Raw genomic sequence first — 24,069 nt, 5'->3', positions numbered from 1 at the left:
GAGAGAGAGAGAGAGAGAGAGAGAGAGAGAGAGAGAGAGAGAGTTAAATGGACATTATTATTAATTAGTGTGCTAGATTCAATAAATCAGTCATTATTACTGGATATATTTCCTGTGCAAGTACAAAGTACAAACACAGTTTATTTCATTTATTTACCCCCTGCATTGTTTTATATCAACCTTTGTTTGATATAACGTGGAAAGGACAGAACAAATGCTATATAACTGCATGGAAATGTACAGTACAGTACAGTACAGTACAGTACGTAATCTTTTTACAAACGTTACTGTGGGGTGATTGCCTGATTCTCTCTATATACTGAAATTGTATATTGGAGTGGTCCTCAAATGTCCTTACGTCAAGGAACCCCACAGATTAAATGAATTTAGCTGCAGTGTAGAAAGTATTTTGTGCCCGGCCGGGACCACCACCATATTACATGTGTTGTTAAAATGAAAGTATTTTGTGCCCGGGACCACCACCATATTGTGGTGTTAAAATGTTGCAATAATATTTTAGGCCTGAGAGCAATTCTACAAATGTCTTCTAAATCCTGCCAGTTTTCTGAAAGAAACCTATGTTTCTATGTCAGTGGTTCCCAAACAATTTCATGTCAAGGACCCCCAAACTTATATGTAATTGGCCGCCGACCCCCATCTGAAAATATGTTGTTGAACTGAAATTGCGTAGCCATATTATAGGAATGCTGTACCAAGCCTGGACAACAATTACCTGCATGGTTTATACTTTGATTACAATCTGTTGACCAGGGCTTAAAGCCAAAAACAATCCCAAGACTGAAAATGTTTTTTTGCAAATCTGCACTGATCTTCATTAAATGACCCCTATGAGATCCTCAGGACTGAAATCAGTCCCCAGGACTGAGAACTTTAAGCCCTGTGTTGACACTCTTTTGATTCTTCATATTGATTTGTGTGTCGTCTGTGGATGAGTGTCGTGTGAATCGAGAAACAAATTGAGAAATCGTCCACTGATTATAAGAAAAAAACATCTATTCTTCTCTGCATCAGACAGACTATACTATCATAAATGAAATACACTGTGCATATCCACATTCACGCGAACACATGTAGAAAACTAATTTGATGTATTCAGACCAAGCATCTTGCATGAAATACCATAAAACTCTTATTTTGGGTTGATTTTAAGTGTTTTGGACATTAAGGGGTTAATAACAAAAAATGCCCAAGGGATATCACTGGGCACCCTCTTGAATTCTTAAGAGGTGACCCCAAGCTACAAGAATGAGTTGAACAAAAAAAAAACGTTATCTGACGAAACCACGTTCACCCCCACGGCTCCCGGACTATTAGCCAGGATGGAAACCACAAAAGCTTGTGATGTGATAACGTGTTGAGGTGATTTCTGTCTATGGGACAGGCTTTGGACTGTATAGAGCTAAACCCCATACACGCCAGTCATTGAGTTGAATAGACTGTCTATGGGACAGGCTTTGGACTGTAGAGCTAAACCCCATACACGCCAGTCATTGAGTTGAATAGACTGTCTATGGGACAGGCTTTGGACTGTATAGAGCTAAACCCCATACACGCCAGTCATTGAGTTGAATAGACTGTCTATGGGACAGGCTTTGGACTGTAGTGCTAAACCCCATACACGCCAGTCATTGAGTTGAATAGACTGTCTATGGGACAGGCTTTGGACTGTAGTGCTAAACCCCATACACGCCAGTCATTGAGTTGAATAGACTGTCTATGGGACAGGCTTTGGACTGTAGTGCTAAACCCCATACACGCCAGTCATTGAGTTGAATAGACTGTCTACGGGACAGTCTTTGGACTGTAGTGCTAAACCCCATACACGCCAGTCATTGAGTTGAATAGACTGTCTATGGGACAGGCTTTGGACTGTAGTGCTAAACCCCATACACGCCAGTCATTCAGTTGAATAGTACTCAAATGTTTTGTTTAAGTAAAAGTAAAAATACTTGCTGCATACTGTAGATGTACTCTGTTACAAGTAAAAGTCCCGTGTTAAAAATGTACTCGAGTAAAAGTACAAAAGTAGCGGCATCAACATGTACTTAAAGTACTAAAAGTAAAAGTACTCATATCGCGATGCGACGCATTGTGAGCTTGTAGATCGGCTATTTTCAAATGGTCAAAATGTATAGGGCCGGGAGTGGTTAATGGATGTTTTCTAATCAAAATTACAATCTCCAAAGTAACTAAAGTTTTCAAATAAAATAAATGTATTGGAGTAAGAGTACAATATTTGGATCCAAAATGTAGTGGAGTAGAAATGAAAGCACTGGAAATTGGAAATACTCAAGTAAAGTACAAATTCCTCAAAATTGTACTTAAGTACAGTATACTTAAGTAAATGTACTTAGTTACTTTCCACCAGTGGTGCTGCCTGCGGTATGATCCGGGGTTGCAGCGTTTGTCAAGATAAATACATCGAGGGCAAGCGAGGAAGAAAAAAGAAAGAAAAAAAAAAAAAAACGAAAACGCTCACTTCCCCGACCGCCACGACAGAAATAGTCTCCTCTTTTGAAATGGAAAAAATTCAAAAGGTTTACGTTTGCCAGACCTATACGTCGTCGAATCGCTGTCACCGCGATATCTGTGAAATGGATTTTCTCTGCAGTTTGTGCGCGGGCCAGCTGCACTCTGTGCCACGGTACTGATTGCTACAGTCTCCAGACTCCTGTGTCATGGTTGCGTGCCCGATAGTTTTGAAGTGTACTCCACAGAAGTACATTACGGTACAATATCAATATTTCTAGATGTATTCATGAGGTCATGTCATCGTATCTATATCCATCAAGTACATCTGCGTGCGTGCGTGCGTGCGTGCGTGCGTGCGTGCGTGCGTGCGTAGATCCCAGACTGTGGGCCTGGGCCGCGGCCTAGCGGTTCAGGCACCTCGGCCGGCAATCCAGCCTGACGGCGTGTCGCGGGTTCGAGTCCCGAGCCCGTCGGCCCCCACCGCATGCCCCCCCCCCCCGCCCCCCCCCCCCAATCTGTACCTTATCAATAAAGGCAAATATCCCAGACTGTGTGTGTGTGTGTGTGTGCGTGCGTGTGCGTGAGCACATACTGTAATGTTATATAGTCTTCATAACGTTTGATAAGCCGTCAAATAAATGTAAACCATATAAAAGGCCGATTCTACAAATGCCTTCAAAAACGGTGGTTCTCAAACTTTTTCATGAATAGCATGACTTTGTTTTTACTTGGTTTATTAAAACAAACGATGATCGCATACCGTAGCATCAGGGACAGATCACTGTGTAACACAGTGCAGAAAGCTAGCGGATGTTGTGATCCGTTTAACCGGAAATGACATCGCCAGATTCGGTCAAAATCGGCACAATGGTGAAGTTACCGCCACCATCAGGACTGGGTCTCTAATATTATATAGGATTACCGTGTTAAAATGAGATATAGTGTGTATATCTTGGATTTTTCTATTGGCATTAAAATGATGAATTAAAAATATGAATAGAGCTGGCAGAAGGCACTGAAAAGGTTCTTGTATTCTTTATTGTGTTTTACTGAGAATAAGGTTAGAAATAAGCTTAGGGTTAGGCATAGTTTTACTGAGAATAAGGTTAGAGATAAGCTTAGGGTTAGGCATAGTTTTACTGAGAATAAGGTTAGAAATAAGCTTAGGGTTAGGCATAGTTTTACTGAGAATAAGGTTAGAGATAAGCTTAGGGTTAGGCATAGTTTTACTGAGAATAAGGTTAGAAATAAGCTTAGGGTTAGGCATAGTTTTACTGAGAATAAGGTTAGAAATAAGCTTAGGGTTAGGCATAGTTTTACTGAGAATAAGGTTAGAAATAAGCTTAGGGTTAGGCATAGTTTTACTGAGAATAAGGTTAGAAATAAGCTTAGGGTTAGGCATAGTTTTACTGAGAATAAGGTTAGAAATAAGCTTAGGGTTAGGCATAGTTTTACTGAGAATAAGGTTAGAAATAAGCTTAGGGTTAGGCATAGTTTTACTGAGAATAAGGTTAGAGATAAGCTTAGGGTTAGGCATAGTTTTACTGAGAATAAGGTTAGAAATAAGCTTAGCGTTAGGCATAGTTTTACTGAGAATAAGGTTAGAAATAAGCTTATGGTTAGGCATAGTTTTACTGAGAATAAGGTTAGAAATAAGCTTAGGGTTAGGCATAGTTTTACTGAGAATAAGGTTAGAGATAAGCTTAGGGTTAGGCATAGTTTTACTGAGAATAAGGTTAGAGATAAGCTTAGGGTTAGGCATAGTTTTACTGAGAATAAGGTTAGAAATAAGCTTAGGGTTAGGCATAGTTTTACTGAGAATAAGGTTAGATATAAGCTTAGGGTTAGGCATAGTTTTACTGAGAATAAGGTTAGAAATAAGCTTAGGGTTAGGCATAGTTTTACTGAGAATAAGGTTAGAAATAAGCTTAGGGTTAGGCATAGTTTTACTGAGAATAAGGTTAGAAATAAGCTTAGGGTTAGGCATAGTTTTACTGAGAATAAGGTTAGAGATAAGCTTAGGGTTAGGCATAGTTTTACTGAGAATGAGGTTAGAGATAAGCTTAGGGTTAGGCATAGTTTTACTGAGAATAAGGTTAGAAATAAGCTTAGGGTTAGGCATAGTTTTACTGAGAATAAGGTTAGAAATAAGCTTAGGGAGAGGCATAGTTTTACTGGGGTTAAGTTTAGGTATAGGGTTTGGTTTAGACATAGTTTTACTGAGGTTAAGGTTAGGTTTAGACATATAGTTTTACTGAGGTTAAGGTTAGGAATAAGGTTAGGTTTAACTTTATTCTTGACTTAGGTTACTTTAGGAACACCAGGCCGCGCAGTTCCGCCGGCTGTACGCCCGGGGCGAGTTGGTAAAGGGGTGAGTTGGTAAAGGGGCGAGTTGGTAAAGGGACGACTCGTCTGGTATTCCTTCCCTCTACAACCAAATGTCTTCACTGAAATGTGGTTAAACTAACAGAACATCTTGCTATCCTCAGGACACATTTGAAATGATCCGGCAAGTCTTTCATGCGCACACAGACAGCATGCATTCACTGTTATAGCCTCGCAGAAACCCCCGGACACTGAAAACAACAATCTCTCACTCTAGACTGTAGTCAAGTCTACTCTCTGCTTCGCTCACCCTTAATAAAAGCAGAGCAATGAGTCGGGTCCAGACATTCACATTTCGGTAGCTTCACAGATCAGAGAGGAGGAAGAAGACGGTTCCACACGGAAACCAAAATGGGGTTAACCAATACGGCCTGATTCTAATAAAACCATGGCTCGCTAATTTGGAGAAAAGGGCTAATGTGTCGTGTTTGGTCTGTCATTTCGCTACTGAATAAATGATCCCTCTGGGCCGACGGTCGGGGAAGTTGAAAGGAGCGTGGGCATTCCTGCTGCCTCGGAAAAACCATGTTATTTACTAGGACAAGAAGAAGCCGTGTGAGAAACCAAAGCCTGTCACACTCAGGGAGATCCCATGCTCCGGAGCGGGCAGATTAGTGACCAAACTACCAATTTCCTATTATAGCCCCCTTTGAATATATAGGCATGACACCGACTGATAATTCCTGTCTGCGATTGGCCGACGCCCAGTGCTTCTCGGGGGCTGCGATTGGCCGCCCGGCGTCACTCCGCGCAGAGAGACTTTGGTATAGAGTCAGTGCCCGCCACAGACTGCTGGTGCTGCGGCGTTGAGCCGCGACATAAATCGCTGGCCTCCAAACCTTCATTCCGCGTCGACGTCATCGCCAGTGTGTTTTGTCAGCACACTGTCTGGGGAGGGTGAACCCGAATGCCATCTTAACCACACGGTGATGTCATTTCCTGATTTTAGGGCCATGATATTGCGGTGGTGGATATATTGCAGTGGGAGTGGGAGGGGGGGGTTTGTGGGGGCTGGTATAGGGGGGGGGGGGGGGGGGGGTGGCGGGGCCCTGGAGGGTAGTTGTTGGCCTGAATGGGGTCTAATTAAAGATGTATGAAAGAAAAGAGGCCCCTGGAAGGGATAGGGGGGGGCCCGCCGCGCGTGGAGAGAGAGCTCTTACATCTTATGGACGGCACGAGACCGCCATGTCTCCATGACGGGCCTCGCCGCCGCAAACTAACTGAGAGGCACTGCATGTGGATGTCTGTGTGTGCATTCTGAGAGAGAGAGAGAGAGACAGACAGACAGACAGACAGACAGACAGACAGACAGACAGACAGACAGACAGACAGACAGACAGAGGTTTAGAGTGATTCTCAAACGTTTTAATATGCATTATAAGCCACAGACTTTGAACTCCCTCAAAAGGACGCAGGACAGTGGTTTAGACACTGTTTAGACACGCGCACGCACGCACGCACGCATGCGCACACGCACAGAGCAATGGTGAGTCAGGTTAGATCATATTTTGTTGTTATGCATAGAACAGGCCACGAGATCTTATTTCTCATTTAATTCTGTAAATCTATTCAAAAATGGACCCTTTTGGTTTTCACGGCACAAACTATAGGTATATACAGTGCATGGAAAATCAGTTGGCAGTTCCCTGAGCTTCCCTCTCTCTCTCTCTCTCTCTCTCTCCATCTCCAATCTCTCCCTCTCCGTATCTTTTTATCCCTCTCTCTCTCTCTCTCTCTCTCTCTCTCTCTCTCTCTCTCTCTCTCTCTCACTCTCTTTTCAAGACTGGCGTGGTCTGCACAGACAAACGTGGATGAAAATGGCAGCCGCCAATTGAAATAAGAGCGCTGACATCAACAACGGAAAGCATCCAAGGATTGCGTTATATAGCTCCCACGCCGATCCAAGAGACAAAAAAAACGCCAGCTCCGTGCTCCCAAAGGAGCCACGCGTGTTCATTTGTGCCGATCTGTTTACGCGAGCGTGATTGTCTGAACAGAGCAGAGATTTATGACCTATTTACTCTCATCATCATCATCGCCGGTGTCTGGAAGCCTGCTCCGATAAAGACGACAATCACAGATTAAATCGTTTAGACCTGAGAAAAGATTCTACAAAATGTCTTCTAAATCCTGACAGTTTTCTTGAAAAACCCTCATGTTTCTATGTCAGTCGTTCTCATACATTTTCACGTCAAGGAACCCCCACAAATATATGTAATTGGCCGCCGACCCCCCCATCTGAAAATATGTTGTTTCAGGGACCCCTCCAGAAGCAAAGATTTGAGTTAAAACTCTGAAAGAATATATATTCAAAGATTTGCGCCACATTTTCACGATTTTTCAAAAATAGCAGACCTACAAGCTCGTAGCGCGACACTCGGTGCCGCGCTACGAGCTTGTAGATCTGCTATTTTTCCAACAGCTAAAGTACAACACAATGCTTAAAACACCAAAATGGGGTTCCCGCCCAAAATGGCTTAAATCAAACTGTGATTTTATCAGATAAACACACCATTGCACGGGTTCAGTTTGTATACTACGACGCGAATGTGTATTTGTTGTACGGTATATAGGCATGTGCACTGTGTAAATGAGGCAGGCTTTAGAAGAAACTGTGTTACATTTAAGATTTTCCCCTAATTAGTCGAGGTTTTGTTTTTGATTAACACTTAGCCCGCTAGCATTTATTGAAAAATCAGAATCTAATTCACGCCAGCATTTTTTCCCAGTTGAGCTCTTATTTTGCAAAGCCACATTTCCAGACTTCCAGGAAGTAGACATATCCTAGTAAGTTTAACGGGGTCTCGTTCGACATGTTGTTTACAAGATGGATCTATGCCGGGAGCACTGGAGGGCTCCTCATCGTCGGCTCTGTGCCGTCAAAGAAACGTTGTTTTGACCAAAAATGCCATCTGGGACAAGGAATAGGAGATACAGGCGATTGAAAGAAACGGATAGAATGGATTATTATGGCGATGACGATCTAAGATGGGCGACCCATTGTCATGACAACAACAACAGGTAGCTACCCGATGCTAACGCAAGTAGCACTATAGCTTGATCCATCGAAAGCGCAATTGCCATTGATCAACGGCAATGGCGGTAAGCGTAGTATAAAATAATAGGCTTCAATTGACCTAGATCTCTACGGCAATGGCGCGGAAACGGTTAATCAGCCCTTTTTGAGGAGGTCAGCCTTGTTGCATGTAAACATGGCACGGCGGTGCTCCACGGCTCATTTGCTAAGAAAATGGTGCATCGTGGGGGCTTGTTTGATGGTGAGATCTTTTGGGGAGAGAGCATGATGATGTGCACGCAGACCGACCGGGCCGCCCCGCCACAAGGGCCTCATGGCAGGGAGAGATGCCGTTCTGCTCGCTAGTGTTTAAGCCATTCCGTCCGGGAACCCCCTTTTGGTGTTGCAAAGCATTATGTTATGCTTTAGCTATTGAAAAACAGCAGATCTACAAGCTCACCGAGTGCCGCGCTACGAGCTTGTAGGTCTGCTATTTTTGAAAAATCGTGAAAATGTGCCTCAGATCTTTGAATATAAATTACAGAGTGAACATTTTAACTCAAATCTTTGCTTCTGGGGAGGTCCCCTGGAAACAACATATTTTCAGATGGGGGTCGGCGGGCCAGTTACATTTAATCTCGGGGGTCCTTGACATGAAAATGTTTGAGAACGACTGACATAGAAACATGGATTTTTCAAGAAAACCGTCAGGATTTAGAAGACATTTTGTAGAATTGTCCTCAGGTCTACATGGGTTAACTAACAGTTCATCCTCGGGCCAGGATTAGGATTCTACGGGTAAAAATAGGAAGCCGTATGTCTCTTGATTACAGAACAACAATGAACCCAACATGTGGTGGTGAGGGATGGCGTGTGCAGTGATTTCCTTCCAGGCCACCGGATTTAGACCTGACGACGATTCTATACAAATGCCTTCTAAATCCTGACACTTTTCTGAAAAAACCCATGTTTCTATGTCAGTGGTTCTCAAACATTTTCATGTCAAGGACCCCCAAAATTATCTGTAGGCCTATTTGGCCGCAGACCCCCATCTGAAAATATGTTGTTCCAGGGACCGTCCCCCCTAGAAGCAAAGATTTGAGTTAAAAATGTTCGCTGTGAAAGTATATTCAAAGATTTGGGCCACATTTTCACGATTTTTCAAAAAATGGCAGACCTATACAAGCTCGTAGCGCGCCACTCGGTGCCGCGCTACGAGCTTGTGGATCTGCTGTTTTTCAACAGCTAAAGTACAACATAATGCTTTAAAACACCAAAAGGGGGTTCCCGTTTTTAAACCTTTTTGCATCTTCGCTTCGAGTTTCAAATGTTTGGAGGATCCGATTTGGGAAGCCCTCTAACCGATATGTAAACACGACGAGGCACACGGACGGAGGCTTTCATGCCGACACAATGAGATGAGAACGTTCTGAGGCTTCTATGTGTTCTTCAGTTGCACTGGCACAGTTTTAACCCATTTATACCTGATGCAGGGCAGGGGCGTCTGGCCCTGTTTATTGTAATGACACAGTGTCCCCCCCACACCCTGATTGAGTGCATGGTCTGAGGATGATTCTACAAATGTCTTCTATAAATCCTGACAAGTTTTCTGAAAAAACCTATGTTTCTGTCAGTTGTTGAGAAAAAAAGAATGCCGCACACTGTCTTCACTTGAGTTTAGATTTATGGAGCAACGTTTCGGTCATCAGACCTTCATCAGGCATCTGTCAATGGTTCTCAAACATTTTCATGTCAAAGTCAAAGTCAAAGTCATACGATTTTTGTCACATCGTTGAAATTTGTTCTCCGCATTTGACCCATCTCTTGGAGCGGTGAGCCGCAGCGTGCGCCGCGCTCGGGAATCATTTGATTAGTAGATTTGACCCCCAATCCAACCCTTTGATGCTGAGTGTCAAGCAGGGAGGCATTGGGTCCCATTTTTACAGTCTTTGGTATGTCCCGGCCGGGGATCGAACCCCGACCTCCCAGTTTCAGGGCGGACACTCTAACCACAAGGCCACTGAGCTGGTCAAGGACCCCCAGAAATATCTGTATTTGGCCGCCGACCCCCCATCTGAAAATATGTTGTTCCAGAGACACCCCCCCCCCCCCCCCCAATATTAAGCAAAAATTTGTTAAAAACGTTCGCTGTGAAAGAATATATATTCAAAGATTTGCGCCACATTCTTACGATTTTTCAAAAAGATAGCAGATCTACAAGCTTGTAGCGCGCTACGAGCTTGTAGATCTGCTATTGAGCTTCATGAGCTTGTAGATCTGCTATTGAGCTTCATGAGCTTGTAGATCTGCTATTGAGCTTCATGAGCTTGTAGATCTGCTATTGAGCTTCATGAGCTTGTAGATCTGCTATTTTTCAATAGCTAACGTATAACATATAATGCTTTAAAACACCAAAAGGGTGTTCCCGTACTGAATGGCTTAACGCAGCCAGCAGTGGATCCAATGTGCGGTTCACCAAACCACAGGTCAACATGTCAAACTGCAGATGTCTGTGACTGCTGCTGCACTGCAGGAACTCCTATCATGATGTACGAGTATTACTGTATTTACTGTACAGTGGTAATGTGTACCTATCTATCACTGCTGTTGTATTCAACCACAACACCAGAGGGCACTGTGCCCATTCACTGCTCAATTAGCCCGGCAAGACACCTGGTGTTAAACTCTAAAAACCGAATCAGACCAAAAACGAGACACCTGTGGGGTTTTTTGATTGATTGAAATATTTATTAAGAGTTTGCAGAATTACAGTACATTTCAAGCACAACTCAATACAAAGACTGTTAACTGTGAGTCTACGACCCAATTAAGCATTACACTTGTTTACCAGAGCTGGGTCCACCTTGTTCAATTCATCAAAACATTTAGAGACGTATACAAATAGACACTTCTATATAGCCAAAAGGAACAGAACAGGAATTCATCATAAAGGAGGTAAAAAGGGAAAATAAACAGATTTTACGGGGGCCAGTTTCGAATCAGGTCTCCCTGTGCTGAGCAAATGTTACTTTTTAGTTTTTGAAAAGGCTCAGATTTGGGCTGCTTTACTAAAGCTGTATGTGCGTTGAAATGGAAGAAAGAGCCATTCCTAGACCACCTTGCTCAAATGTCACATCGAACCTCAGCATTTAGTTGTATGTCCTCCACTCTTTACACAATCTAGCAGCGTAATTTATTGTAATGTAATGACTCAATCAGAATGAAATCATGCCCTGTTCTTTTCTTTCCTTTTTATTTGTATTTTATTTTTATTTTTTCTTGTCTTGTCTTTTTTTTTATTATTTATCTGTCTGTCCTATTTTGAAAAAACGTAATAAAAATATTAAAACCGAAACGGAGGAAAGAGTGACAGAGTCAATGTAACTCTCACTGTGGCTATACCTGCACACCAATTTACTGTTGTTTTGGCCAAAGTCTGGTGAAAGTCTATATTATGGGTTATTAAAATATAATAATGAATTGGACTCACACACCACTTTAGTTGACAACATGGAGCATATTGTCTGTTTCTATAAGTCTTTGTACATGCTTTCTAATCGTCTTTCTGAGGAACTTAAGAAAATTAACAATTAACATGCATTCAAATTTGAAGAGAATAATTTAAAGCCGTGTAGAAGAGTGTCATGTATTACTATCATGTATAGTGGTATAGCCTATACATACTGGGAAATGGTGCATTTATATAGCGCCATCCAAGGCGCTTTACGTAGATTGTGCATTACATTCACCCATTCACACACACATTCACACACCTTTGCATAGATTGTGCATTACATTCACCCATCCACACACACATTCACACACCTTTACACAGATTGTGCATTACATTCACACATACACACACACATTCACACACCTTTACACAGATTGTGCATTACATTCACACATACACACACACATTCATTCACACACACATTCATTCACACACCGATGCCGGAGGAAACCATGCAAGGCACCAACCAGCACATCAGGAGCAATTAGGGGTTCAGTGTCTTGCTCAAGGACGCTTCAACACTAACTCTGGGGGAGCCCACAGGGTTCGAACTGGGAACCTTGCGGTTACCATCCGGCCACTCTACCACTGAGCCACCGCCGCCCCACCATACTGTACTATATGTTCAACCCTGCATTGAGAAAGTACTTTTGGAAATACCATGCATGTATAACAGTACAGTAGAAACCCAGCCAGAGAGAGAGAGAGAGAGAGAGCCAGAAGACCTTAAGAGGAGAAGGAAGCCATTAAACTTTTAAGATGTCAACTTCACTTTTGTGAAATATTGTTAAATATTAGAAGAACAACGTGGTCGTATGGCGAAGGTATAAAGTGAGCTCCTGGACAGACAACAAGGGGATTTTTTTTCTCCCTCCTCCTGATTGCTGAAATGTGCCAGTATGGATTCTACTGCTCTGGGATTTAGTCCGGGATGGAATTCACTTTTAAACCATTCTGGGCGGGAACCCCCTTTTGGTGTTTATAACTTCTAAAGCATTGTGTTATAGGCTACTTTAGCTATTGAAAAAATAGTAGATCTACAAGCTCAGATCTACGAGCTTGTATCTGCTATTTTTATGGAAGAATCGTGAAAACGTGGCGCAAATCTTTGAATATATATTCTTTCAGAGCGAACGTTTTTAACTCAAATCTTTGCTTCTGCAGGAGGGGGGGTCCCTGGAACTACATATTTTCAGATGGGGGGGTCGGAAGCCAAATACATATGATTCTATAGGCGGGTCCTTGAATGAATGAAATAGTACGAGAAACCACTGATATATAGAAACATAGGTTTTTCAGAAAACGGTCATGATTTATATAGAAGACATTTTGTGGAATCGGTCTTGGGTCTAAATGGCTTAAAAGGGTCTGACGTGGAGCGGCACGGCCTGGAACTCTTCATCCCTCGTATTAGGAAAGAAAAGGATTCTCCGTTTGCACTCTGGAGTATAAAATAACACAACCTCAGAGCTCATACTGTATAAGCAGGCAGACTTTCACTCCCTGCATTATAAGCCATTTTGGGCGGGAACCCCTTTTGGTGTTTTAAAGCTATTGAAAAATAGCAGATCTACAAGCTCGTAGCGCGCCACCGAGTGGCGCGCTACGAGCTTGTAGGTCTGCTATTTTTTGAAAAATCATGAAAACGTGGCGCAAATTTGGAATATTTATTTTTTCAGAACGAACGTTTTTAACTCAAATCTTTGCTTCTGGAGGGGGTCCCTGGAACAACGTATTTTCAGATGGGGGGGTCGGCGGCCAAATACATATGATATTGGGGGTCCTTGAAATGAAATAGTTTGAGCACCACTGACATAGAAACATAGGGTTTTTCAGGAAAAACTGACATGTTTTAGAAGATATTTGTAGAATCTAAATAGGTCTAAATAGGTTAAAACGCTCTCTCTACGACGTGTCTCTGCTTGCATTTTGAAAAACGCTATCAATATACCATCTGTTTACGACACAGCCATGAAATGCCTGGACCGGCTGCAACTATTCATTACTCACACCGATTCAAATCCACCGCGTAATCACTGGGGCCGTGTGGGTAACGTGAGTAATAAGTATCAGACAGTTATAGAAGTAATGAATGAAATTAATTTCACAACTTCTCTCTCACATACTGTATACGATACGGTACATTAACACTGTGTCTGTTCTGCCTCTTCCATTAACAGTAATAATCTCTCAGACATACTGTACATGTACTGTACAACACAGCGATTTTAGTATATATTTTAGTAGTCCCAGTATATTATTTTTCTTGGCTTTTTAACCACTTTCAACCTACTGTAGGGCTTAAGTGGAAATACTGGAAAGACATTAAACGGTCAAGTTTCACTACTCTTTCTTAACCCTTTATTTTATTTTATTTTATTTTATTTTATTTTATTTTATTTTATTTTATTTTATTTTATTTTTTTAAATGCCTGTAATATATATATTGTTTTGTGATCATTACAATGTCTGTAGAACATGTTTAATTTAAGGCACAATCCAGGATGGTTTAGAATGAACATACAATATATGGTATAGATTAGGGTAAAAAATGAATTGAAATATAGTTTTACTCAAATGTTTAACAACTCCAATGTAAAACAAGCCAATTCCCAGAAAATACAGTAACAATTATTTACATATAAGAGCCAAGACAATCACCTCGACAATGTCTCCACTGCATGCTCTGCCACACACACACACACACACACACACACACACACACACACACACACACACACACACACACACACACACACACACACACACACACACACACACACACACACACGTTTATGTTTGTACTTTGTAGCACTGATTGGGCATTTCATATTTAACCCATTTTAGGACTGAGGCCTAAAAATGTCAAGGACATTTAGAATTACCCTAATTATCCCATTTGAAAAGATATGCCAGGGACCCCCATAACAGAAGATTTGTACGGCTCTAGCAGTGATTCTCAACCCGTTTAATTTCAAGGACCACCCCCTGTTTGACATGCATTAGTCTACGGACCCCCATTTAATGGCATTTCCATCTATGGGACCCCCAATTTATATTGTAAAATCAATGTTAATTTAACACTGAGAGGGTACAAATGGAACCATTTGTACCCTCTCAGAGTTACAGACCCATAAGGGTCCATTTGGTTCCAAACTATCATTTAGCTGGGGGACCCCCTGAAACTCCTTCAAGGACCCCTGGGGGTCCCCGGACCCCACTTTGGGAACCACTGGCATAATACTGTGTACATAGCAACAACTACACCAAAACGGGTTCCCGTTATATGCAAAATGACGTGCACATCTACGGTAGTCATGCCTACTCATCAATTATTGAGAAACGTATACCCTGGTGTTTGAGTTCATTTAGGCCTGACGTCGAAATAAAACGTCAAAGATTTGTGCCGCATTTTTACGATTTTTCAAAAATAGCAGACCTACAAGCTCGTAGCGCGCCACTCGGTGGCGCGCTATGAGCTTGTAGATCTGCTATTTTTCAATAGCTAAAGTATAACATGATGCTTAGTTAAAACACCAAAAGGGGTTCCCGTCCAGATTGGGTTATAGGATACCTGCGGCTTTCCTTTTCACCCGACAGCAACCATTCACAATTCATTGAGACATTATTATGCGCTGAAACGGATTTTGAGGCCTGTTGGTTTGGGAAGCAACATTAATTGCTGATCTTAGTAGTTAGTCCTAGTCTTTTGAATAGTTTTCATTTATTAGTTTTAAGTCACATTTTAGTCACCTGGAATGTTTTAGTGTTTAGTCTAGTTTTAGTCGACTAAATGTCATGCGATTTAGTCGACTAAAATGTATTTTGGAGGTGCCTTGATGCCGTCGTAATGGCTGATTTTACACGTGCTGAAAATAGCCGATCTACAAGCTCGCGACGCGTCGCGCTGAGCTTGTTGATCTGCTATTTTCAGCAAACAACCAAGTATAAAATAAATGACTCATACTGGATCTTGTCCACTATAGTCCCTTCCTAACATTTTAGTCTAGTTTTCATTTCTTGACGAAATTGTCGATATATTGAGTCTTAGTTTTAGTCATCATAGCTGAGTTTTCATTTCGTCAGTGAAAAAAAGTAGTCGACTAAAATTTTTCGTCACAATATTAGTCGACGAAAACAACACTGTGAATAATAAAAGCGCCACAACAAAGCATCCCGGGCTGCCCACAGAGTTAGTTTTTCATCACTGTTGTTCATTTTGGAAAGTCAAAGTTTCTCAAAGTTCATTGCAGAACTATACAGCCTCGTAAGAGAGCTCACGGCTTAAAAAAAACATGTTTAAACGCAAACCAGAACCCCATAATTATAAACTATACACAGACGTGAGGTGTCGAAAGTCTTATTTCAATTAAACGCCACAAACACGACTGCGACGCCACAAAAATCATAAAATAAATGACATTGATATATACTTTTTAATTGATATTCATATATATTTTATTACATTTTCACAAGAACTTTATTGGAGTATTATATGAAATAAAAAAATTGCTCTAAAATGACTTTCACTCCCATTAACTCCAAAAGGTCACTGGGCGGGCGTCATGCTATGAATTTACAGTACACACCATGCCCCCCCCCCCCATAGGATAGGATATATGCATCCACACAGTACAGTAACACACACTGCACTGCACTGTACGTTTACGCTGAGTGATTGACAAAGACAGGTTGCCGTACCGCACAACAGCCCGGTTCAAATCTCCTACACTAACAAACAAAAAATAAACCTCCCTATGATGTCACACAGGGGGAGGTTTATATAGGGCAACATTTGAGAGCATGTGTGTCCAGTAGCGGCGCGCACACACGCACGCACACGCACACACACACACTACACACACAGTTTAGTGGTGTGAAAATCCCCTCGTCCCATGGGAGCTGTCAAATTAGTGGTGGTTAAACCGGTGCGCTATATAGAGTCAAGGGGCTGATGCCTAATTTATATGTGTCCGTTCACGACGCTATATCGTTAAAGCTTGTAGATCGGCTATTATTATTTTCAGTGCACGTCCCACACCGTCGTATACGTGCGACGGAGTGCAATTCAGGCCCGAGAGGCAGAGAGAGAGAGAGAGAGAGAGAGAGAGGCAGGCAGACAGCGAAGGCAGAGTCATGGAGAACCCCCCCCCCCCTCCCCTCGGGGGGCACGCCGTGCCACAAGGCCTGGGTCCGTCCTGAAATGAAACCATATGAACATTAATATGCACCCTGGGCCCACGCTGAAGGATTACCTTACAGAGCTCCAAATTATCCTAATTTGTTAAGTAAACACAGTGTTTTTTTCTGTGGGGCCTTTTACACACGGGGGGATAGAGGGATATATGTGGGCGGTTTGGGGGGGGGGGGGGGGGGGGTCACCGGATGTGGTAATATTACAGGACCCCCCCCCCCCCCCTCCAAGACCGGTGGCAAGGCTGTTAAAGCAATTTCCATCGTAATGAATCTAATTTCCTCTCCTCTTGCCCGCATGCACCTTCGTCATACGTGCGGTTTAAACCGTTTAGACCTGAGGACAATTCTACGAAGGCCTTCCTAAAATCCTGACAGTTTTCTGAAAAACCCCATGTTTCTATGTCAGTCGTTCTCAAACATTTTCATGTCAAGGAGCCCCCGAAAATATATGTAATTGGCCGCCGACCCCCATCTGAAAATATAGTTCCAGGGGACCCCCCCCCCTCCCCAGCAAAGATTTGAGTTAAAAAACGTTCGCTCTGAAAGAACATAATATTCTAAGACTTTCACCACATCATTTTCAAGAGTTTTTCTAAAAAATAGCAGACCTACAAGCTCGTAGCGCAGCACTCGGTGCCGCGCTATGAGCTTGTAGATCTGCTATTTTTCAATAGCTAAAGTATAACATGATGCTTAAAAAAACACCAAAAAGGGGTTCCCGCCCAGAATGGATTAAACCACTGATATCGCCTATATATGTTTAACGCAGGGGCACAGGAAATATCAATACTTCCTTTTAGGCGACCAACGTCTAAACGTTTAAGTAGGAAAAGTGCTTCTGAAGATGTCTGACAAGTGAGTAGGAATTACAGACGGCGAGGGTGGCTGCAGGGGGGGGGGGGGGTCATTCAAAGAGACAGCCGGTATCCAAGCCGACAGCCTCCGTTCCGAGTGGCATCCTATAGTCTAAAGGCCTCACTCGCACCTAAAAGACCCACGCAAGACACACCTGTGTCCTGTGTCTTCTGTGTGTCATGGCCGCCTCAATGCATTTCCAATGGGAGTCACATGGTCAGTGGCGTGCACAGATAGACACTAGGGGGTGCTAGAGCACCCTTGCCCTTTTGGCAATGTGCCCTTTCGAAAAAAACACTTTTTTAATTTGTTTTTAATTTTTATTTTGTACAGTTACACTGTACAGTATGTGGACCATGGTAACATTGATCAATTCTTGATAAAGCTTCTAATATATTATTTAGGCCCCACAATCTATAAATCTCACACTATTAAGGCAACCGGCCGGTTCCACGCGCTGCACAAAGTGCCCTTTTTTTCCACTCGAGCACCTGCCCCTCTAAATGTCTGTGCACGCCACTGCACATGGTTGGAAGACACAACCTTGTTGCATGGCTGTTGCATGGCTGGCTTCAGCAACAATGTTGTGTCTTCAAACCATGTGACTCCCATTGGAAATGCATTGAGGCGGCCATGACACACAGAAGGCACAGGACACAGGTGTGTCTTGCAATGTGTCTTACGTGTGAGTGAGGCCTTATAACCGGTATAGGCCTATCTCACAGCATTTCCCCGCCCCCTTTCCATGCCCCCTTTTGGAGCTAATGGTGTTCTTTTTTCTGCGGTCCATAGACTTCCATGTTAAAAGAGGTATTTTCACAAGCCACAAACTACCGTTTTGTAAAGGTAAGGTTTATTCTATTTATTTGAGTTGTTATACCATTGTGTTTTCTTCATATTATTATCGGTCTTTGACATTTTAACATTAGGAAATGTACTTGCCTAATGTTAAATGACACCACTAGCTACCGGAAGGGGGCGTGGAAAGGGGGCTGTGAGATAGGCCTATTGCGAATGAGAGTTTCGATCGAAGACTGCGCTATAACAATTTCAAAGAGCTTCCACAAAAGCAGGGATAAAAATTTAAATGCCACCGGTATAAAATGTTCCCCCCCCTCATTTTTTTTGACATGGAAATGTAATTTGACCGTCTATAGTGTATAATACTTTATTTACACGTATATTCCCTACTATTTCCACCACAACTAAGTCGCTGCCTCGGGGAAGACGGGGATATTTTTCCCCCCTCAAAGTCAAAGGCTTTTTTTCCCTTGTGGGTGAATATTCACTGCTTGAACTATAAAAACAACAAGTCAAAGTAGGAATACATACAACAGCCAGAAAGAAATCCCACACTTGCCAATACCGACACTTTGCTTATAATTATTTTTTTTTCTCAACACATTGCATGTCAGTATTATAACACACATTGTTGATGTTCCGTAATTAGTTTTCTAAGCTACTTCTCCGTTTTAAAACGGTACGGCTATAAATTGGAATCTGCAAAACACATAATGCATTCAACATGCATATAGTTTCTATATGGATTATTAGTTGTTTACGTTGGCCGTGCGTGCATGGCTTGACATTTTATATTTTTCAACTATTAATCTTTTTTGTGTGTGTGGTTTTGAAAAGGCATGTTTATGTAACATATGGAAGTCATGAAGATTATGAAATCCTGCTGACAGAAAAGTACAGCAGTATAAAGTATAGGGAAAAAAAACAAAACAAGCGTTTCAACAGTTGCAAAATTGCAGCGATAACATTGCCGAATATATATACCTCTTCTCGAACTGCCAAATGTATATATTTATTACCGTCCCTGCCATAACGTGCAATCATTTTAGGGTACACATTATATCGTGCTTTTATAAACCTTGCAGAGTGACTTGCAAAGAAATATGAATACACAGTTAAGAATGTGCCGGGGTCCACAAATCCAAAAACCCAAGCTGACGCAACACGCATGCACTTCTTAGAAAAGTTTCAGTATGGGGGGGGGGGGGGGGTCAGATAGCTCTCCCGGTCCAAAATAAATTGCCCACTTTTCCTGCAGGCAAGGCTATAGGAATGGTTCAGATTTATTGTGCGTTGCGTTTTTGGAGGAAGATCGTATGCATGTGGTCAGTAGCAGTGACCCAGCCTACCTCTCACGTTACGCCCTATATATAACATCCACCCTCAGCCTCCCTCACTCTCTCTCTCTCTCTCCCCTCTCTCTCTCTCTCTCTCCCTCACTCACTCACACACGCACAACTTCCCTGGAACCAACCTTCTCCTTCCACACTGCTGGGCCTGGCTGGCTGCAGGCCCCATGCACGTCTTCTCTCCTGTCATCCGAGATCCTCCTCGGCTCACTCTGACTGTGTTTACCCACGCTCTCCGCCTGGCAACCCCGCCGCATGCTCAGGATTACCCAGAGGCCTTTCCTTTCAACGCCTGCGACCATCTCTCTGCCTTTTCCTTCCATCTGTTTTTTCTCTGGGAAAATTAGGACCGTGGAGGTGTGAGTTGAAGAGAGGGGCTTGCAAGAGGAGAGAGCAAGCGATTGAGGCTTCACTAGTCCTCGACTCCTTTCTCTTCACTCTGCTCTGCAACCGCTGTCCAGAGTTCTCTCAGTGGTCCCTCGTGTGTGCCGTTTTTGGGGGGAAGTTTTGTGTGTTTTTTTCTTTTCGTGGGGACTATGGATCACTCTCTGTTTGGCTGTTTGCGCAGCCCTCACGGGGCCACGGCTCAGGGCCTGCACCCTGCCTTCACGGCGCAGTCGCCGCTGACCCTGCACGGGCGTTCGGACCACGTCTCCTACCCGGACCTCCCGGGCTCCTCCTCGTCTCCCTGCGGCTACCCGGGAGACGAGGGGGGCTTGTTCGGCAGCGGCCTGCCTCACCACCGAGGCCACCTGTCCTCCCACTCCCAGCAGCAGCAGCAGCAGCATCCTCACCACCACCATCACCAGTCCAGCTGGCACGTCGTCCCACAGATGTCCTCCTCCTCCTCGCCCAACGTCCGGCACGGCCTCGTCTGCCACGAGGCCTCGACCCCGGAGCTTTGCTCCGCTGCAGGGGCGGGGGCTCCTCCGAACCTGTGTGTCTCGAACCCGAGTCTGGGCGGCGGTGGTGGTGTTGGCGGTGACCCCACCGCCGCTGGGGCGTCGTCGTGCATCTCAGGGGAGTACGGACGGCAGAGTCTGTCTCCGGAGGTGTCGGAGAGGCAGAACAATAAAGGGAAAAGTGACAGTTCAGGTAAGACGATGGAATGATCCATGTATAAGAACTGTGTGGCATTGACTCAAAGGTTTGGTCGGAATGCTTTTGCTTGCGGTCATTTTTCTTAACACTTCATTTTTTTGTAATTACTGTAATATATGTTCAAGGACTTTTAAACCATAAAGTAAACTGTAAAATATATAGACTTGTTAGTATGTGCGTGTGCGTGTGCGCACGCACGCACGCACGCACGCACACACGCACACACACACACACACACACACACACACACACACACACACACACACACACACACACACACACACACACTCTCTCTCTAAGGGTCTGTACATCTGTAAGACCTCAAACTAATACAATATTGTCCTTAAATTATTGTTTTCTTTAAAGCCTGCATGCTAATGCCTTCTAATGGTCCAGAACTCTTTTTTTTTATGTCTCTCTTGAGAATGAGAGCTCAGCTCTCAATGAGAACTGAATAAAATATTTGTGTACAATTAAAATTAAGTACAATTAAACTTCCAGTAAATTAAATTATTAGAATAATATTGATTTACATATATATATATATATATATATATATATATATATATATATATATATATATAATAACGACACTAAAACACACAACAAATACATAACCCATTTTTGGTTCATACTGTATAACAGAACACCAGCGTAGCTTCCCGTAGCTTTTAAATCATGATAGATTTAAAATCATAGTGAGGTGTGTTTTAAATCATGGCTTTACATTCTCCTCATAACGTGATATTCCACCACGAGGCCATTAATAGCCTACAGGTGCAGTTTTTTGTGGAGCCGGCTTTTAAACTCTTACAATGAGCACACCTGGGTTCTGGAATGACAAACGAGTTGTGACTTTAGACACTATACGTCGAGTCACAGCTGTTAAAAACGTTCGCTCTGAAAGAATATATATTCCAAATGTGCGCCACATTTTCACGATTTAAAAAAAATAGCAGACCTACAAGCTCGTAGCGCGGCACTCGGTGCCGCGGTACGAGCTTGTAGATCTGCTATTTTTCAATAGCTAGTAATGACATATAATGCTTCAATAGCTAGTTATGACATATAATGCTTCAAACACCAAAAGGGGTTCCCGTGGGCACACCTGGGTTCTGGAATGACAAACGAGTTGTGGCTTTAGTTTAGAAACTAGACGTTGAGTCACAGCTGTGCTCAGAATCACTACTTTTTTTTTGGGGGGGGGGGGGCCTAGCGGCCTAGCGGTCCGGGCGCATCATGCCACATATAGGCTCTGGCCTGACAGCGTGTCGCGTGTTCGAGTCCCGTTCCCTTCTCTCTCTCTCTCTCCCTCTTTCCTCATGTCCGTCTTCACTGTAACTATAAATAAAGACAGAAAAGCAACAACAACAAAAAATCACGACTTTTGTGTCAAATAACCGCACACCATGCCTAATAAACACCCCACAATCAATCAATGGAAACAATTGATAGTGAAGATGAAGCAACATACATTTTTAAAATATTATAGCATATGCTGCGGCTGTTTTCACGTTGAAGCTCTGAAACTCGGACAACCAATCGATCTGTAGTTTATATATATATATATATATACACAAACACAGGGTGGGGTTCAGAATGAAAAGCTTGCCTGGCTGGTAAAATGGCGGATGGGGACATGCACGCTATATAAACCTCTTTTTGAAAGCAGGGCAACGGAGAGCAAAGTGCAGGCCATGTCGTCGAAGCCATGCCGAGGTCTTTCATTTGTCAAGAGTGGCAGCAAGAAGGTTCACCTCCCTGGGTGTCAGTCGACCGCTTTCTACAGGCGGCCCCCATTTTGGACATAATTATCATTATAGGCGAAAATGTAAAAAGAAAAAAAAAATATATATACAGTTGGAGGCCATCGATATTGTCCTTTTCTTTTTGCTGAGGTTTGCGTGATCTGCGCAAAAGGACAGTTAACCCATTTTGGGCGGGAACCCCTTTTGGTGTTTTAAACATTATGTTATAATTTAGCTATTGAAAAATAGCAGATCTACAAGCTCGTAGCGCGCCACCGAGTGGCGCGCTACGAGCTTGTAGGTCTGTTATTTTTGAAAAATCGTGAAAATATTTATTTCAGAAAACTGGAGGATTTAGAAGGATTTTTTTAAAATTTTGAGGTCAGGCCTAAATGGGTCAAATGATAAGGGACAATATCGGTGGCACCCAACTGTATGTATTTGTTTTCATAAAATAACTGATCTACAAGTTCACAACGCACCACGATGCATTGCAAACTTGTATATTAGGCTATTTTTGCTACAGTATATTCGCGCGGCACCATCGTACAGCGACGATGCATTATAAATAGTTTAACCCATTTAGACTTGAAGCCAATTCTTGTGCCTTGTAAATCCTTTTTTTACTATATATATATATATATATATATATATATATATATATATATATATATATATATATATATATATATACTGTGTATAGCTAAAATATAAAATGACACCGATGCGTTCCCGGATTGATTGGGTTAAAGGCCTATATATATATGGTTGCAAACACAAAACCTTGCAGGTCAACAACGGTAACATTTCATGTTACGGAGCACCCATTCTCTATACCTTTTCTTTTTGTATTATTACTATTTTTTTTTTATAACCAGACATTATGTCTATACTCCATTCAGGCCAAAAGACATGTAATCAATTCATCATGGAGTACGGCTGTGCCAGCCTGTGTCTCAGCGAGTGCCATCCATGCCATCACGTTGACTGACATTTCTGTCTACTTTAAGGCTTCTGCCAATGCCCTTAACCCATTTAGAACTGACACCAGATTCTACAAAATGTCTTTGAGAGACAGTTTTCTGAAAAACCGTATGTTTCTATATCAGTGGTGCTCAATATTTCATGTCATGGACCCAAAAATTATATATATTTGGCCCCCCATCTGAAAATATGTTGTTCCAGGGACCCTCCAGAAGCAAACGTTTGAGTTAAAAATGTTCGCTCTGATAGAATATATATATTCCAAATGTGTGCCACATTTTCACGATTTTTCAAAAATAGCAGACCTACAAGCTCATAGGCACTACGAGCTTTGTAGATCTGCTATTTTTCAACAGCTAAATGTATCACATAATGCTTAAAAACACCAAAAGGCGTTCCCGTTCAGAACGGGTTAACCAAATCCTATTTCCCAACTTTAACTTCATTGGCACTTTACAGAAACCACAAAGTTTCCTTTCTTTTGGACTCGGTATATATTTTCTTTTTCTTTAGGAATGACGTTGTGATGATGAAATATACATGGGCTGTTAAATACAAACTTTAAATGAAAGATTATAGCGAATGAAAACAGAAAAAAAAAGGCTGAAGATATAAGCGGAGCGAGCG

The 24,069-nt window shown here is 42.6% G+C and overlaps 1 protein-coding gene across 2 annotated transcripts in view; it reads left to right on the top strand.

Annotated features, from left to right (window-relative positions):
- The window catches only part of meox2b (mesenchyme homeobox 2b), a 122,965-nt gene that overhangs the window by 86,497 nt on the left and 12,399 nt on the right, over positions 1 to 24,069 (top strand). For both annotated transcript variants that reach the window (XM_079523275.1, XM_079523274.1), the window contains exon 2: positions 19,772 to 20,704. In XM_079523275.1, coding sequence (XP_079379401.1) covers positions 20,146 to 20,704 — 559 coding nt within the window. In that variant the 5' untranslated portion in view covers positions 19,772 to 20,145. The remainder of the gene's footprint in view (positions 1 to 19,771; positions 20,705 to 24,069) is intronic.

This window comes from Electrona antarctica, assembly GCF_951216825.1.
Source record: "Electrona antarctica genome assembly, chromosome: 15".
In the NCBI taxonomy this organism is placed as follows: domain Eukaryota; kingdom Metazoa; phylum Chordata; class Actinopteri; order Myctophiformes; family Myctophidae; genus Electrona; species Electrona antarctica.
Note: the sequence above shows the minus strand (reverse complement) of the source record. Positions and strands in the feature narration are given on the sequence as shown.